The following is a 16,641-nucleotide window of genomic DNA, read 5'->3' as shown; positions in this document are numbered from 1 at the left end:
TAGTACCTTAACTTAGGTATGAACCTTTAAACTTTCTTTTCAAAGAACATTTTATCTTGATTTTTTATAAAACCTACCAACAATCTAATAAAAAAATAACTACAAAATCTCCACCTAAGCGTGTTCAATTGAAGTACATTGATTTTAGCAGAGAGGGCAGCAGCCTTAAATTGACACCTGAGGGTGTTGTTCTAAAATGTAAATAGACTTCTCAATCAACTGGATGGAACAAGATTCAGAAAGGAACATAGTGTCCCAATGTTTAAGGAACTGGAGCAAGACCTAGCAACATTGGTCTCATAAAACAAGGTTTACTTTCAACATGTGTACGATAGAATTTCATTGTGTGTAGCATTTTCAAGAGTTAATGTCCACCCCCTCCCCTTCTGTGCACAATATTGAACCTGTCAAAACAGTCTATTACATTGACACTGGACGGCATTGCACCAACATGGAAATTGACTTCTAAATCTCAATGGGATTGTTGTCATGCCAGTAGAGAAAGTACATTGTTGTGTGAGATTATAGATAATTTTCAATTGATTGTCAATTAGCCAGACGTTTGGGTGCTCCAGCCACCTGTCCAGATGAATCAGGTTAATCGCAACAACGTGACCTATGTGGTCCTTTTGTTTGCTGTAGATCGATAATTACTCCACCCCCTCCCCCCAGCTCATTAATGGTAGGTAAGGTATGCTTACCATACCAGCTGTGGTATCAATGGGATAGTTCTGTCAGTCTTTTTAAAAATGAATATCTTACTTTATCTTCAGTGGAAAAAGTGTAGTCGGTACTTTTTGCGAGTCTTTTTAAACACGAGTGTACTTCTACCTGAAGGATGTGTGTACTTTTGCCATCTATGGTCTGAGACCAACATGTTCAACATGGTCACTAGACCATGTGTCATGGCTATGTTGGTACATGTCAATGTGATAGTAGATATGACCAAGTTCACTCACTTCCAGACATGAGTTAGACTTGAAGTCTTTCCAACACATACAACCATTAACACAAACATTTATTTAAAATTTTTGTATAATGTATTTTTGCTTTTGCAGATGTATCATACAAGTCCCATCAAGGTTAAAAGCAGTCACTATTTACAAGTTATTTCCAAGAAACTCAGGTTTTGTCACAGGTTGCACAACAATACACTTTAAATACACCTGCTTTACTGAACATTCCCCAGTTTATACAGCCACAAGGCATGAGCATTGACTAAGTACATGTAAAAAAAAAAAACACAATTTTGAAATTCGGTGTCCTTTGCAGCATAAATACACATGATTTGTAGTAAAAATTCAATTGTCTTCTTTCCCTGATTGCGTTGTTTGGGGTTATGTCTGACAGCCCCAGTTCCTCTGCTCCAGCTCGGCCAATCGGTCCTCCCTCCCCTGCGCGTGCTCCGCCCCTACCCTCTGGGCTGTCTCCGTGGCTTCGATGTCTATGTGGGCGTACCTGGTGGAGCCCCCTCCTGGACGGAAGAACAAATAACACCCATCAGATAACAGCTGTGCTGGGCACACACACGTATCACCTGCTGGCCCAGTTATCTTCCATCACAGCAATCCCATGCTATCATACTTATAGTAATGATGTGAAACTGTGAATACACACTTATAAAGTCATGAAATAAGGGGTCACACGGAAGCCATTGGAATTGGACACAGTTATAGTCTGAAGGAAATACACCTTCACAATTTGCAGTGTGGACCCTAACCTGTGAGACTGTGTCTGGCAGTACAGTAACAGCAGGCTGGAGCCGTCATTAGGATTAGGGTGAAGCAAGCAGTTAAATAGAGGGACCATAGCACGAACACTTATGCCATTTCACTGTTAAACCAATTACCTACAATCACAAACCAGACTGGCTCATAATTTATCATATAAGTGAATATGTATGGACAATATGGCATTGGGGTCAATAGCATTCAGTATCATAACTTTTTATTATTAGAACAGAGCTCTATGGAATAATTTTGAGTTAACTATGCTTTTGTTATGAGTTTTGTAATTAAATGGTATTTATATTATTTCTAACAAACTCTAAATACTCCTAAATGTAAGCCCTGAAACTTGAAAGCCTCACATGTTTGTTACATTAAATTTGTATTTCACACAAACACCACAATGCACATGTTCTGGCAGTACATATGGGATATGGTCCAGATCCTTTCCTTGGGGGAATGAAACCGTAATATATTATTTATTGCTGCCATAAACTGATAATTTGTGCACTGGGAATCTGAGCTGCCAAGCAAACAGCACATAAGATATATGACTGGTTTGGATGTTCATTTTTTGTATTCCACAGGGAATATATGAAATGGTATATCAGTGTTGCCATCAAAAGCAGAGATATGAACATGAGTATATTCCCCATTCAGCACTCTGGATTAATAAGTGATTTATTGCAGATCACACTGTGTTTCCATGGAGACTTGTTGAAACTGCTTATGTGACAACTCTGTCCGCAGACCCTTTCAATTTAAATTATATTATTTAAAAGCCAATTTATTTTGAATTAGGGGGTAGTACATGTACAACAATGGTATGGTATTTTACATGAATAAAATCTATTTTAAAAGATAACGTTATAGACAACTGCAAGAGCAAAGCCACCAGCCAAACCAACAAGGCAATCAAAGTCAGCCAAGCAGAAATCTTCCTGATCTGTCCATAGAGTCCTGCATGTCTGCTCACTCTTATCTGTCACGTGTCAGCGAAAACCGTGTCACATGACTGTTTAGTCTAACCTTCAGAAGTGCCGGTTCCCTGTCAAACAAGACTAAAGGAATATTCCCTTTTGTGCCTACACTAGGTATGTGTCTGCCTGAAAAGTTCTTAATTCATTTAATTGAAATAAGGTGAAATAATGATACCACCATACGAGATATATAACCTGAACAATGGCATGCTGTTTTACACTAATTCAATCTGTTTAGAAAGAAAGTCATTGATAACTGCGAGGGCAAAGTAGCCAGCCAAACCAATAAGCCAATCCACATCTTCAAATAAAGCTGCATATACTGCCATTTTGGCTCAGATATTCTGACCAGTGCAGACAGATGCAGCAGAGAAGAGGGGTAAAAACATTGATCCAAAATGGCCGCCCAGGGCTAGTTGTTCTTACTGGGTCTGCGCAGCTGCAAAGCGTTACCTCTCGCTGTAGTGGGCGTAGAGGAGAGGGGGGTGGTGCTTGCCACAGCGGGCCCCTGCAGATCCAGCTCCATGTATAGCGTCTCTCTGCTAGCGTTAGCTTTAGCCACCGGGCTGACGGGGATGTTGACATAGTTTGTGCTGTCACTGCGGGCCCTCACCTTCAGGGACGGGGAGGGGCCCTCTGGGGGGGGGGTAAAAAAACTCCCTGAAGAAGAGAGAGAAAAGTCAAACAAAACAGTCAATAAGTGACAAGCCATAATAACATGATTGTGATAGGAAAAGACTGGATGTGTAAGCTGGAAGGGTTAAAGGCAGTGTAGATGAGTTCCGCAAAAATAAACATTTTGGTATCAGAATGTTAAGTTTATTTAAGCAAATATGACAAAAAGGGAATCTCAAAAACATGACCTACCCTGCCAATTATTAATTAATATAGCATCATGTTCTCTTGGATGGATTGCATTACCACTATTGAAGACATATTTGTGACACTTACTGTACTCTTCTAGTCGGAGCTCTCCTCTTCTCAGGGCTTCAGTCAGCTCATGAGCAGAGTTAGGATCTACAGAGTGTAGGAGTAGAGCTACTCTCAGTGATTCAGCCATGGTGGCGTTGAAGTATAGTAGCACTCCCCAAAGCTGACGTGGAACTGCAAATGCATTCATGATGGGTCTTACCTGAGACTGGAGCGTTGTATCTGTGGAGCACAAGTTTGCCAGGGGGAGGGGCCTTCAGGGGCTCTAGAGAAGAGGACCAGGGTACCCCCTCCCCCCGCTCCCTCCTCTGCTCCTCCTCCCTCTGTTTGGATGGTTGGTCTATGACGTAACACTCCGTTTCTGTTTTGACAAGTAAACATCAGTTTTCAATATGTATTGAACGCATGGTTGAACTCATCATCGTACTGTGTAGATGAATGAAGAACCAAGCCGGCAGACCGACCTGGTGTAGCGGGATGCGTGGTAGGGGACGGTCTTGTTAGTGTTGCACTGGTTCCCTGTGAAACAAGACTAAGATGGTTAGACTACACATGACAGATGGACAGTCCCGTGACATCTGTCATGTGTCAACAACAACAGTAACAAGGAGCAAGCGTGCAGGATCCATGGACAGATCAAGGCAGAGAGAAAACCAGGAGGAAATGACGGACAGAATGTATTTGGATGTAAGTATTTGAGCAAGGCCTCGGGATTGGCAAACAGGTGCAATATGAACAACAGAAACATTTAGAGGAGGAAAACAAGGAATGTTATGAAAGAACACTGGGAATGGGAATATTGGGAATATTGACCTGATGGTGGGTCAGTTAGGGCCTGAACTCATTACTGCAAAACAACCACATGACATCTTACCTGTAAAAAGCCTCTTTCCTGAGATGAGTACCATTGCTCATGGTAAATGTAGTTTAGGTCTGAACAGTGATTACACTGAATGGGGACATAAGTATGAGGCAGGTGGGGTTACATAGCTACCATCACAACACTAGTAATCAGACATGCAGAGAGAGAACGGAGGAAGAAAACTAGCAGAAGTGCTAACGGAAAATACGGAAATCTATGCTGCCAGTAAGGGTAAAGGTGCCTTCTGTCTGGAGCTGCTGACATCACCATGAGACCACACTTGAGGTGACGTACAATGACCTGGCGAAGTAGAGGTGGATGATGGAGGACAAACAGACAAAAGAGGAGAGCGATGGGGTGGGTGAGGGCATGAGGAGAGGGAGGGACGAGTAAAAATGGGGAATGGGACAAGAAGCCAGGGAGGGTGGGCCGTTGCTAGACAGAGAGGCGACCGAGGTTTTAAAAGCAGGCGTGATGGATCTGGTCAAATCAGGCCAATTAGCTACAACAGTGACATTAGCGCTGGCTGTTGGGTCTGTCTGAGAGGAAGATAAATGGCTGTCTGGGGAGAGGGGGGCAGCACTGTCATCGTTGAGCCAACCAGACGCTGTGTAAGTGTACATCAGTGCCCAATTAATCTTCTTGAAAGACAATGTAACATACTGCAAGGCCTGTATAGTTCTAGAACACTGTTGTTGTTGAACACAAGGGCCTTGTGGTTCCAGTTCTTTAGAACACATTGTGTTCTAGATTTAGCCTGTGACCACAGCCTAGTCTAGAACAATGTTGTTGCCTAATATCCTTAATATACCTGGGCTTGGAAAAATGAAAAAATATTTTGCAACCTCAAAGAATAGCACCGGTTTTCTGTGTTTCACCCTGTTTCATCACAGCTAATTAGCCTCACCGGATCCCTCTCCCACTATCTGTCAGACATGTTTAGCATCCACAAGACAAGTTGTTTTGTTTCGGCTGCGGATGATAATTTGCACTACGAGGAGAAAATAAAAAAGCAACAAACCATTTCAAATACAAAGGAGAAACAAAATCTATTGGAGACATTAACAATAAATGAGTTAAAGGCCGCTATCAAAGGGAGAGACGTGTATTCCTTTCCGACAGCTGTTGAAAGGAGCTTGGAAATGCTTTTTTTTTGTTGCTCTGTTGCTCAGTCTGTAATCCTTCAATCTCCCTCCTTCTCCCTCCCCCCATCATGTCTATCTACTTTTAAAACTAAAGGAAATGCCTGCATAATTAGTTGTTAACAGTTGTGATTTAATTCATCTGAATCTAAACAGTGCCACAGCTCTTTGGTTGGATGAGTTTGGGGGTAGTTGGTATGCATAGCCATCTGTGAGCTCTCTCACATCACTTCAATAGAGTGCTGACAACTTTGTGCCTTTGTTAAAAAACGAATAAAACATAAACATATAAATATAAATATATACAGTTTATATGTAAATATTTTAGTTTCTAACAATGCATAAATACATCGGCAAAACCTTTCAGCTAGGGAATAATACAAAAATTGCTTTCTGGTGCCTACACAGCTGAAAGCTCAGTTTGTTGCCAATGGCCCCATCTCACATCTGGAAATAAAGATTATGCAGCTAGCTAGCCAAGACGATAAAATATCCATAAAATGGGTACAGAATAGAAATGATTTACCTGTGTCCCCCCACACACTGGACAGCCTGGTAGGGGTGGAAATCTGAGGTTGGCTGGTATTGAGCTGCAGTGCTCAGAACTGTCCACATGGGGCGCTCTTCTCTCCCTGTCCCGAGACAGAGGCCACTCTATAGGGGACATGCATCGCCCCCCAGCCCTATGGAGGGGGGGATTCGGTGGGTCATCACTCAATCCCTGACCCCCTCCACCCCCACCAGTCCTCCTTTCCTTGCCCATTTCGGGTGTACCTCCGCGGACTAACGGATCCTTGAGAGTCAGGCTATGAAGCAGGTTCCTGGGTGTGTCATAGAGCAGTCGTAGTAGGCTGGGGACATGGTATTCCTCTCCTTGCCTTTTGGGGGCAGTTGGGGAACTAGTGTCGGCCCTACGGGGACAAGAGCAAGGTGGAGGGGTAGCAAGGCTATAGTCTGGGGTACGTCCTGGCAGGGGTGGAGAGAGAGGAGGTGGAGGTACAGGAGGTGGAGGAGGAGGTGCTGGAGGAGGGTGGAGACTGAACTGGGACCCAAACTCCTCTCCCCCTCCCTGACTGGCTGTGTCCAGGCTACAGGAAGAAAAACTCCCAGAGTATGATGATTGGCTGCTGGTGGTGATGCCAATTCCACTGTCCAATGAGCTCTGCCGCCCACTGTCGTGGAGACCGCGTACATGGCGCTGGTTAGAGGAAGGACGAATCACAGAGCCTCCCACCACAGCTGCATAGAGACAATCGTCCGGATTGGGCGAGCCCTTTGTTGTAGGAGTAGCTGACAAGGACTCGGATGAGGGATGCAATCTCTGGCCTGGCTCTGCCCACAAAGAGAGATGGTTCCCGTAGCTTGTGTCCGATTGGCTGGAGGAGGAGCTGGAGATACTGCTGTGGTCGTCCCCGGCAACAGAAGTGCTATAGCTATACGTGGAGGCTTTAGTGAGAGAGAGAGAGAGAGAGAGAGAGAGAGAGAGAGAGAGGGAGGCAGAGAGGCAGAGAGAGAGAGAGAGAGAGAGAGAGAGAGAGAGAGAGAGAGAGAGAGAGAGAGAGAGAGAGAGAGAGAGAGAGAGAGAGAGAGAGAGAGAGAGAGAGAGAGAGAGAGAGAGAGGGAGGGAGGGAGGGAGGGAGGGAGGGAGGGAGGGAGGGAGAGGCAGAGGCAGAGGGAGAGGGAGAGGGAGAGGGAGAGGGGGAGGGGGAGGGGGAGGGGGAGGGGGAGGGAGAGGGAGAGGGAGAGGGAGAGGGAGAGGGAGAGGGAGAGGGAGAGGGAGAGGGAGAGGGAGAGGGAGAGGGAGAGGGAGAGGGAGAGGGAGAGGGAGAGGGAGAGGGAGAGGGAGAGCTGGGTCAACCTTAGTACATTGTTTTGACATGACCTGTACCTGTGCTGCTGTGTGACGTGTACCTGTGCTGCTGTGTGTCGTGTACCTGGGCTGCTGTGTGACGTGTACCTGGGCTGCTGTGTGACGTGTACCTGGGCTGCTGTGTCTGTGAGACAGCACACTGAGTCTCCTCTCCAGCTCCGACGCTTCCTGGCTGATCCTCTCCTCTGAGACTGACGGGTTGGCACTCGGATCTGTATCACACACACACACACACACAATGGACGGAAAGAATGAATAGATCCTGTTTTATCTCATGGATCAACAAAAACAACGGTAAAGTCAAATTAAAACTCAAAGCTTATCAAATACAAAGGCCTGCAGGCACACACACACAAAAAGACACTAATAGTCCGTTGATACTGGGATGAAAAACATCAGACCTCGAGGGAGTGTTCTTTAATCACAAACCTTGAACGGTATCCAATACAAAGTTTGTCTGAAAACTTTATCAGACTGGAGAAGACCCTTTACGAAACAGTAAGGCTGAACACATCTTTATCAGTTTTAAAGAGAAGAAAAACATGAGAGAGGGGGAGACAGGTGGAGGGGGAGAGAGACAGAGAGCTAGAGACAGGAGGGAGGCTGAGTGAGAATTTGAGAACACTTAGGCCCCATCCAGTGCAGTTTAGATACATTGAACACAGCTGATGTTCTTTTAAAGGAAAACAACTTAGTCTATAGTAACTAGTCCAGACAGACACCCTGCCATAATTAATGCAGCGTAGTGTTACATAAGAACTTGTTGGAAGTTGCTGAAGAAGTAGCTGAGGGCAAATTTCAAAACTATTTTGCATTTCCTATATATATATTTTTTAAATTATATCACAATCATTTTATTCATACTGTGGGAGATATGCGAGACCGATAAATAAAAAGTTTCTCATTTTAATGTTTTTTCAAAAATAATTCTCCAAGTTAATTTAGACTTTTTTAAAGTTCTGGATGCACCTCCAACGTTTTCTTCATGCTTGAGATTACAGTCTGTCTAGCTTCCAAACCCTGCCAATCTTTTCCAGGATATGGTTTCACGTTGACACAGTAGTCTGCCAAACACAAGATTTAGCGTAAAACCCTGCCAATTTACACTCCTAATACAGCTGCATATCTAAGATGGGTGTGTGTGTGTCGGATCACTTTAATGAGGTGGAAAACCACTGCCAAATTATACAGGTAAATGAAGGACATGTGGCATTGACAGGTGTGACTGTGTGTGTGCGTCAGAGTGTATGTTTTCTCCAGGCTACAAGACGGCGTTGGGTGGGGGTGTCAAGAACATAACCCCCAAAATCTCTACAACAAAGTTAGCGCCGTTGCAGCTAATGCTAATCGCAGTGCCTCAGATGTCAGGCTGGGTTGCAATGCTCCACAGGGTGTCGGCTAACGCTGGCTAGCCTGTGCTAATTATAGTGCCTTCGCAGCACTGAATGTCTCCGCCTAAAACAGGCTACAGCTAGAGATCCCAAAGCTGGTAAATACACAGAAGCACTTGGAAAGTTAGAGAGATGCCATGGACATTCGCCGTTGTCGGTAGAGAACATGCATATGTGCTGAATGTCTTAAGACCACCAAGACTGCACTGTCTATATTCAGAAATGCTGTCAGAGTTGAGCGGCCAATTCCAGATCAATTTCAGCTGCTAAATGATGATGAAAAGGATTTTTTTAATTGATTAGGCCCTAATGCTAAATCAGCACTTTAACAGAGTTTTTGTGAATTCGACCCTGACAGGGCTATTAGTTCTTGGAAATTGTTCTGTCAGGTCCAGAGGCATTTTGTTTTTCAGGTTTCTGTGGTGCTGTTTTGAAGGTGTTAGACCCTGAGTACGTGTCACATTTAAACAGAATGTGAAACTCTTTCAGAACACTACACTCATACACACAAGACCTTTTAATCCAAACAGTGACCCTCAGGGCTTTGAGCATGTGATGCCACCTCTACCCTGGCGCCCGACACACACACACACACACACACACACACACACACACACACACACACACACACACACACACACACACACACACACACACACACACACACACACACACACACACACACACACACACACACACACACACACACACACACACACACACATTATCTAGCCATCGGCTGGACTTTAATTATAGAACCAAGATGCCCTTGAGCTAATTCTCAGTCAAAACAATGAGGTCAGAAGAAAATACATGACACAAAACTGAGGAATAAGTGTGTGTAAAGGGGTGTGTGTGTGTGTGTATGTGTGGGTGCACATGCGTGTGTTGTTTGTGTGTGTAAGCCTGGATTTTGTTTGTGTGTGAGTTGTTGTGCATTCATATATGTAATGTGTGTGTGTGCACCCACCTGGCAGGACAGGTCTGAGGCCGTGCGGCGCTCGACTGGGAGAGATCCCTCTGACGATGCAGTCAAACAGGAAGCTGATCTGCTCCCCCTCCGCACAGGACAGGAAGAACACTCCGGCCCCTGAGAGGGGAGGGAGAGCAGGAGGAGAGAGGAGTGAAGAGGGTAGCACTAATCAGCGGTCACGTCCCTGCTCTGACAGCCCCTCCACACGCTCTGTCGATTGTGATCACTCGCCCGGTTGGTCCGTCGAGGCCAAATTGCAACAGCCTTAATTGTTCATGTCACAGGCGTGTTTGGCGTCCGGACTGGTTAACAATGAGTATCGTCTCGGTGTCAATTTAGCCGCTGTAACAAGACATCACCGTCCCCTGAGACTCCATACACACACTGCTGCCGTGTGTGTGGACACACCCGAGGACTGCTGCTGATACATTCCCACAGCAACACTCGTCCGTGGGCGCCATGCCACAGTGATACCCTTCGACACTTAACACGTTAGCGTCTGTGCGGCTAGCGTCTGCGAGGAAAGGCACCACCGGAAACGGCACATGCTAGGGCCTTCTCAGAATGCTCATCTTACCACCCCCCAGTGGAGATGAGGAGGGTTTGAGAGAGGGTTTGAGAGAGGGGCTTGAGTCGATGGTACCAGAGGTTTTGTTAGGTCAAAATGATGGTCCCCTGGTATTTACTTGATTTCATATGGATTAATATGTGTGTGTTCTTATATTGGCACATTTCAGTGTCTGTAATCCGTACTAATGGTGTGTGTGAACAGTATCTAATAGTTGTTTAAGTGTGTGTGTGTGTGTCTGAGTGTGTGTTTGTGTATGTGTATGAAAACAGATCACGGAGCCAATAAGTCATGTATCTTCTATGTGGCCAACCCAAATCTGGGTCGGTCTTTATGACTACATTCTAGGCTAGAACACTTTCACTGCCTAACAGCCACACCATACACACTTTATATATTGATATATCACTGTATCAAACTGGCTGCAGAACCAGTGGATTCTGGGTAACATGGTGATTACGAGAGAGCGAGCAGCAGTGATAGGCTGTGATGACACAGGGGGTGTTGTATTTATAGCTGCTATTTGTCAGAATAATGAAACCCAATGCCCTGGACCTCACAGTTATTTCTGTATGGTGCGTGTGTTTCTCTCACAAACACACACACACACACAAACATACCACAACTAGAATGACCAGCTACTGTCACTTTCACTATACTCAATTCTGTTCATTTATAACCACACAAATGTCAGTATATAAAAAGGTGAAAATGTTAAGAAAGACAAGTACAAAATAACAAAAACAAGTATAATGCATAAGAACCTCAGCTTAGTGAGTCAAAACCTAAGCCTATTAAACGAAGACCCCAAAACACAGTACCCACACCATCCAAACACATTTAACTGCCTCTCATTCTCCACATTCCTGCACCATCAACTGGACATACAAAGAATACCTGCACCACCTATTAACAACACTCTCACACACACGGACGCGATGTGAAACGTACAGTGAATGCATAGAAAAACATTTCTCACATCCCAGCAATCTCCAGTTGCTGTAAGGACATTGCTAATAAAAAACAGTGATCTCTTCATGTTGGTCTGACTGTTTAGGGCTGTCCAGTACAGGAGACTAACAGAGGTCCAGTACTATAAAGTAATCGATGCTTTGAGAGTCGGTCTATAACTATATGACACCATGAGAGTAACATTACAAAACTCTACTGCACTATGAGAGAAAAACATAATTTACACTACACCATGACAGTATGTAGAGTATATATACTGTAATATATAGTGTAATACTAAGCTATGACAGTAGCAGTGGTACGTCAGCAGGGCCTCCAGCATGGAGTGGTGGAGGGAGGAAGAATAAAGGAGGGGTTCTCTACTCACAATATCCACAGCGAGTTCCTCCCTCAAAGACAAAGCCGCTGGGCACGGCGCCATAGCGACGCAGGTCCGACAGCTTCCACTGGCCAATGACGGTCGGGGGGAGGTCCCTGGTCAAGACCAATAGGTCGTTGCACAGGTGGAGGGAGGCGGGACCACTCTCCAGTTTGGTACCAGGCTGAACGCCTACTGTGAACCTGTGGACTGGGAGGGAGAGAGAGGGATAGAGAGGGAGAGAGCGGGAGAGAGAGATAAGGGTAAAATAACTATAATTTCTGCAAGATGGGCATTATCATATGAAAGTGACCCAGCATCTGTTTTCTGACACGATACACAAAGAACACGTGTATAAATGTCTACGCTTGTCAACCTGCTCATCAACTTGTAACGGTAAATGGTTTTGTTTGAAGAAAAACACAACCACCGATGCACACGGTAAACAACCCCGCTATCAAATGGATGAAAGAACACAACCATTCACAGCGCTAGGAGATACAAGGGTCTGTAATTATGATGAAACACTCGGCTATGCTCTATTGGCTTCCATTCATCATCGCTGTGTTTCGGTAGACAGACCCGCTCAAAACCAAGTGACGAGCAGGTCCCTCTATCTTGATGTCTTCCTTATTTCTCAGTCTACACCTTTCTCTCTCTTTCTCGCCCTATCTTTGTATCTCTCATTCTCACTCCCTATCTCATTCTTTCCACCTCTCTCTCTCTTCCCATCCCTCTCTCTTATATGCACACACAAACACACACCCACACACACACACACACACAAGAAGGTCACCTCAGGACAACAGAATCGGACGGCACAAAAGACAGGAAAAGACAGACAGTGACCTGCAAACTTGTTTCAATTATTGATCAGTAGCCAATTAGCATGCAGACAGACCTTATCTCCAGTCAGGGGGGCCTTGTCTCTCTGTCACACAGTTCAAATCTATTACACACACACACACACACACACACTGTCCATCCCTCCTCACCCTCCCCTAGGCTGTAGCGGAGGCGGGCATCCCAGGCCAGCAGGCCCTCGCGGGTGTCGAAGCCCAGCGCCAGGCTCTGTCCGGGGCAGAGCAGGGTGAGGGTGTAGGCCGCCCCGTCATAGCCCTGGCCAGGCTCCAAACCACAGATCCCCTCCAGGGTCAGGTGCACCCGCTCCCGGTGGCCCCGCGCCCTCTCCCCCCGGTCCTTGTACACCAGCAGAGACAGGCAGTCTGGGAGAGGCAGGGGGAGAGGTTTGAATTCAGGAGAGAGAGGGGACAGAGAGACGGGATAGGGTGGTGCAGTGGAGGTGGGATGGATGAGAAGAAGGGAAAGGGAGAGAGAGAGAGAAACATCTTATAGCATCATTACAACAAAATATTAAGTATTTTATGAATTACAAAGCTTTTACCATATCATTCTGGAATATACAAGGACTGAGGTCCTCTACTTTTGGCCTTAAGAGCAGAAACCCAGATTTTACTAAAGAAATTAAAAACAGACACATTTATCCTACAGGAATAGCAAAACAGCAAAAAGAAAAATACATTGTTTATTGGAAAGAAATTACACTAAAGATGAAAATAGACTAGAATAAACTAGAATTTTATGTGAATCTATTATCTATTATCATCCCTTATTTATGTATTTATTTCTGATTTATCTCTGATTTATGTCTTAATGTCATGATTTACACGTCATGACATGTAATGTATGTACATGTAATATCTGTATGATTTTCATCATTATTAAGTTTTTTTTATACACGTTTATTTTCTTTCTTGCTGTAATCAATTGTAGTTATTATTACAAATATTTCACTTTATTTTACATTTACATGTACATGTATTCATTTAGCAGACGCTTTTATCCAAAGCGACTACCAAGAGAGAGCTTTACAAAGTGCATAGGTCACTGATAATAACAACAAGATAGCCCCAAAGCATTGCAGGTAGCCAAAACAAGAAGCACACATTGTCAACAACCAAAAAACAATGTAAATGATCCATTTCATATGTTCAATCTTATATGGCTTTGGCAACAATGCTCACTCATTCATGCCAATAAAGCATTTTTGAATTGAGAAAGAGTGAGAGTGAGAGTGAGAGTGAGAGAGAGAGAGAGAGCGAGAGAGAGACGGGGCAAAGGAGAGAGTGCAAAGGGATGGAAAGAAGATGAGACAGGAAAAGTAAGAAATGATGGCAGGTGGCAGGTGTGGTATGGAGGAGAGGAGAAAAAAAGGAAGATACTTTCAGACAGCAAAGGGAAAGGATGATGGATGGGATGTGTTTGTTCAGTTCTAATGGACGCTATCATGATACCTGAAACTTCAAGCGTGCTCTGGTACTAGCATACTTAGTAACTATGGAATGTGTGTGAATGAGTGTGAAACCATACAGCTGTCAAAACAGTCACTAAAACAATAGAGGGATCCAGGAACACAGCTGCAAAGTTGAATGTGCCAAGACTACACACACACACACATACATACACACACACTCACACAGCACAGTAGCAAATACCAGCAGTATGAATTAAATTTAGTTTGATTAAGCAAGTTATAAAATTTGGGCTTGGCAACATTTTGGAACAGATGGGACAAGATTTTATAAGAAATCAAAAGATGCAAATATAAAATATATAAAAAATATGAACAATAAATGCATTATTCAGCATATTATTTAGCTCTGGCTGTTGCACAATCTCACCACGTGTTTACTGCAATGTGATATTTGTGCTATGCGCTCTGGGTGGCGCGTTGCCAAATGTCACGTTGACAAGTTGTGTCATTAGCTTAAGTCCTCAAAATGAGCCTCCTGAACTCATGAATAAAGTGTTTGGAATGACACTTTAGTAAGCAATAGGAAACTAATGCAGAAATACTGCAGATTTCAACCAAGAGCAGTTAGTTAGTTGCTAGTCACATTATAAATAGAAGGGGTTTGCTACGTACCCGCGACCGGAGAGGGCTTCCTAAGCACGACCCACCGGCTCTTCCACTGGAAAATACAAGGATCACAAAATGAATCATTCAGACTGATCCACAAGGTAACATATTGATATTATAAAAGATTAAGTTGACTGGAACATTGCACCTTTTTCCCATCTTTAAACTTGACTTGTCCCTCCGCGACAACTGTATCCGTCATCTTCTGTCATGGTTCCGAACAGCTGTGTGTGTAGACTGTGTGTGTGTGTGTATGAGAAGGAGAGAGAGAGACAGAGAGAGACAGAGAGAGACAGAGAGAGAGAGAGAGAGAGACAGAGAGAGCATTGCTCGCAGTCAACCAGGCCCTGCCCTGTTCCGGCAGTGGAGTCTGTTTCAAAATAACTTTTAACGGCCCACCCCCATCGGAGGCCCACAGACACGACTCTCTCCCCAGAAAACACGCCACTCAGGGGGGACACAGAGGCCGACCACCCACCCTGGACCGTGCCAGAGTTTGTCCAGTTGTTGGGCTGTGTCAGGGATGATTGTTTACCTTGTAGCCAATTTGATTAAACTTCCATAACAGGCGCACCTTTCACTTAACTCAGAGAGTTGGCACGCAGACTGCAGTCTGGGACAGGGATATGGGCTGGCTTATGTCTGTGGCCAACAAATCCTTGTACTAATCTTATTATTTCTTCATGAACGACAAACTATCACATTATGTGCCTGTTTAACAGACGAAGAACAGGATGCAATCCAATCATTGAAAATAAATTACTTTCATTTTTTCCCCATAAATACATTTATTCTACAATAATATTAATGAAAGGAGCAAAATAACTATTTTAATGAATCAATTCTTATTATGATCTTGGAAAATAGTGAACGTCTTTTCTGGTAGCCAATCATTGTGGGTGACAATTTAAGCATTGATAAGTTGAACATCATGTCATGGAGTCCAAAACTATCTTCATAGAAAAGGTTACAGGCCGCAACTAAACCTCAAGCAAATTTTTCTCACAAATGTTTCTGCCTTGCTAGCCACTGTGCATGCAAGGGTTCTCACACAAAGGTGGCCTTGAACTTGCTCCTGTCCACCTGGCCCTCGCTCTGCCCCTCTGATTGGCCCTTGGACGCCACTAACGAGGGGAGCTCCGATGTCTGGTACACGCCCTTCCTCACCCTGCTGCCACGGCAACGGAGCTCTGAGGCCACGCCCTCCCAGTTGCGTCCCAAGTCGGAATCTCTGGAGCCCCGTGTGGGATTCCTTGTTCCAGAGTCTTCCGGGTCCGAGAGGGCCCCAATGCGGTCCACGTCCAGCGCTTTCTTGGGGCCCCGCCCGGGGCGCGAGGGGGACTTCGACTTTCGCCGCGAACGCGGGGGAGGAGGTGGGGGAGGGGGGCCGGGTTTGGAAGAGGAAGGCACCTTTTGGGTTCTAAAACTGCCTCCTCTCTCCTTCCCTCTCCCTTTCCTGTCTTTACCTGGAGGACGGAGAGTTGGGGCTGCTTAAACGCCAGGTGTCCACACAGCCGTAGGTCAAGCATGCACGGGCTGACTCACAGCAAGCCGGTACACACACTGGCCTCAACACACAATGACCAACTCTGAATTCATTGTCATTGTTGAGTGTCAACTGAAACACACATGGTAGAGAATCATACGTGCAAGAAAGAGCAAACATGTTTCTGAAAGAGGACTGTTAACAGAGGGGGGTCTAATTGACCACATACAGAGCGAGGCCCTGTCATTACATTTCTCATGCTACAACTAATCACTGTTGATGCGTGTGTGTTGTAACCATGCAGTGAGCACATTTGGGCACCGGCTGGTGACGGCCGTAAAAGTGTCATATTTGACTGAATGTGACAGAATGTGAATATGTGAGCTTTCACAGATCAAAAAAACACAAACACACATTATCTCTATATATTGGACACATACA

The 16,641-nt window shown here is 44.8% G+C and overlaps 1 protein-coding gene across 5 annotated transcripts; it reads right to left on the bottom strand.

The window, feature by feature from the left end:
* Positions 1 to 290: 290 nt before the first annotated feature.
* On the bottom strand, positions 291 to 15,453 carry LOC146236690 (protein Dok-7-like). 5 transcript variants are annotated; one of them, XM_084687855.1, is made up of 13 exons: positions 14,863 to 15,453; positions 14,721 to 14,766; positions 12,769 to 12,999; positions 11,783 to 11,983; positions 9,873 to 9,992; positions 7,622 to 7,723; positions 6,168 to 7,087; positions 4,512 to 4,586; positions 4,102 to 4,156; positions 3,840 to 3,998; positions 3,659 to 3,724; positions 3,321 to 3,367; positions 291 to 1,474 (listed from the first exon to the last, which is right to left on the bottom strand). In XM_084687855.1, the coding sequence occupies exons 1-13, from the start codon at positions 14,914 to 14,916 to the stop codon at positions 1,445 to 1,447; spliced, it is 2,106 nt and encodes a 701-aa protein (XP_084543981.1). In that variant the 5' UTR covers positions 14,917 to 15,453; the 3' UTR covers positions 291 to 1,444. The 5 variants fall into 5 exon arrangements, with proteins under 5 accessions (XP_084543981.1, XP_084543977.1, XP_084543978.1 ...); XM_084687851.1 differs by having other exon boundaries at positions 3,134 to 3,367; positions 14,863 to 15,081; XM_084687852.1 differs by having other exon boundaries at positions 3,161 to 3,367; positions 14,863 to 15,057.
* Positions 15,454 to 16,641: the final 1,188 nt, after the last annotated feature.

This window comes from Hypomesus nipponensis, chromosome 22 (assembly GCF_054491055.1).
Source record: "Hypomesus nipponensis isolate SF chromosome 22, ASM5449105v1, whole genome shotgun sequence".
Classification (NCBI taxonomy): Eukaryota; Metazoa; Chordata; class Actinopteri; order Osmeriformes; family Osmeridae; genus Hypomesus; species Hypomesus nipponensis.
Note: the sequence above shows the minus strand (reverse complement) of the source record. Positions and strands in the feature narration are given on the sequence as shown.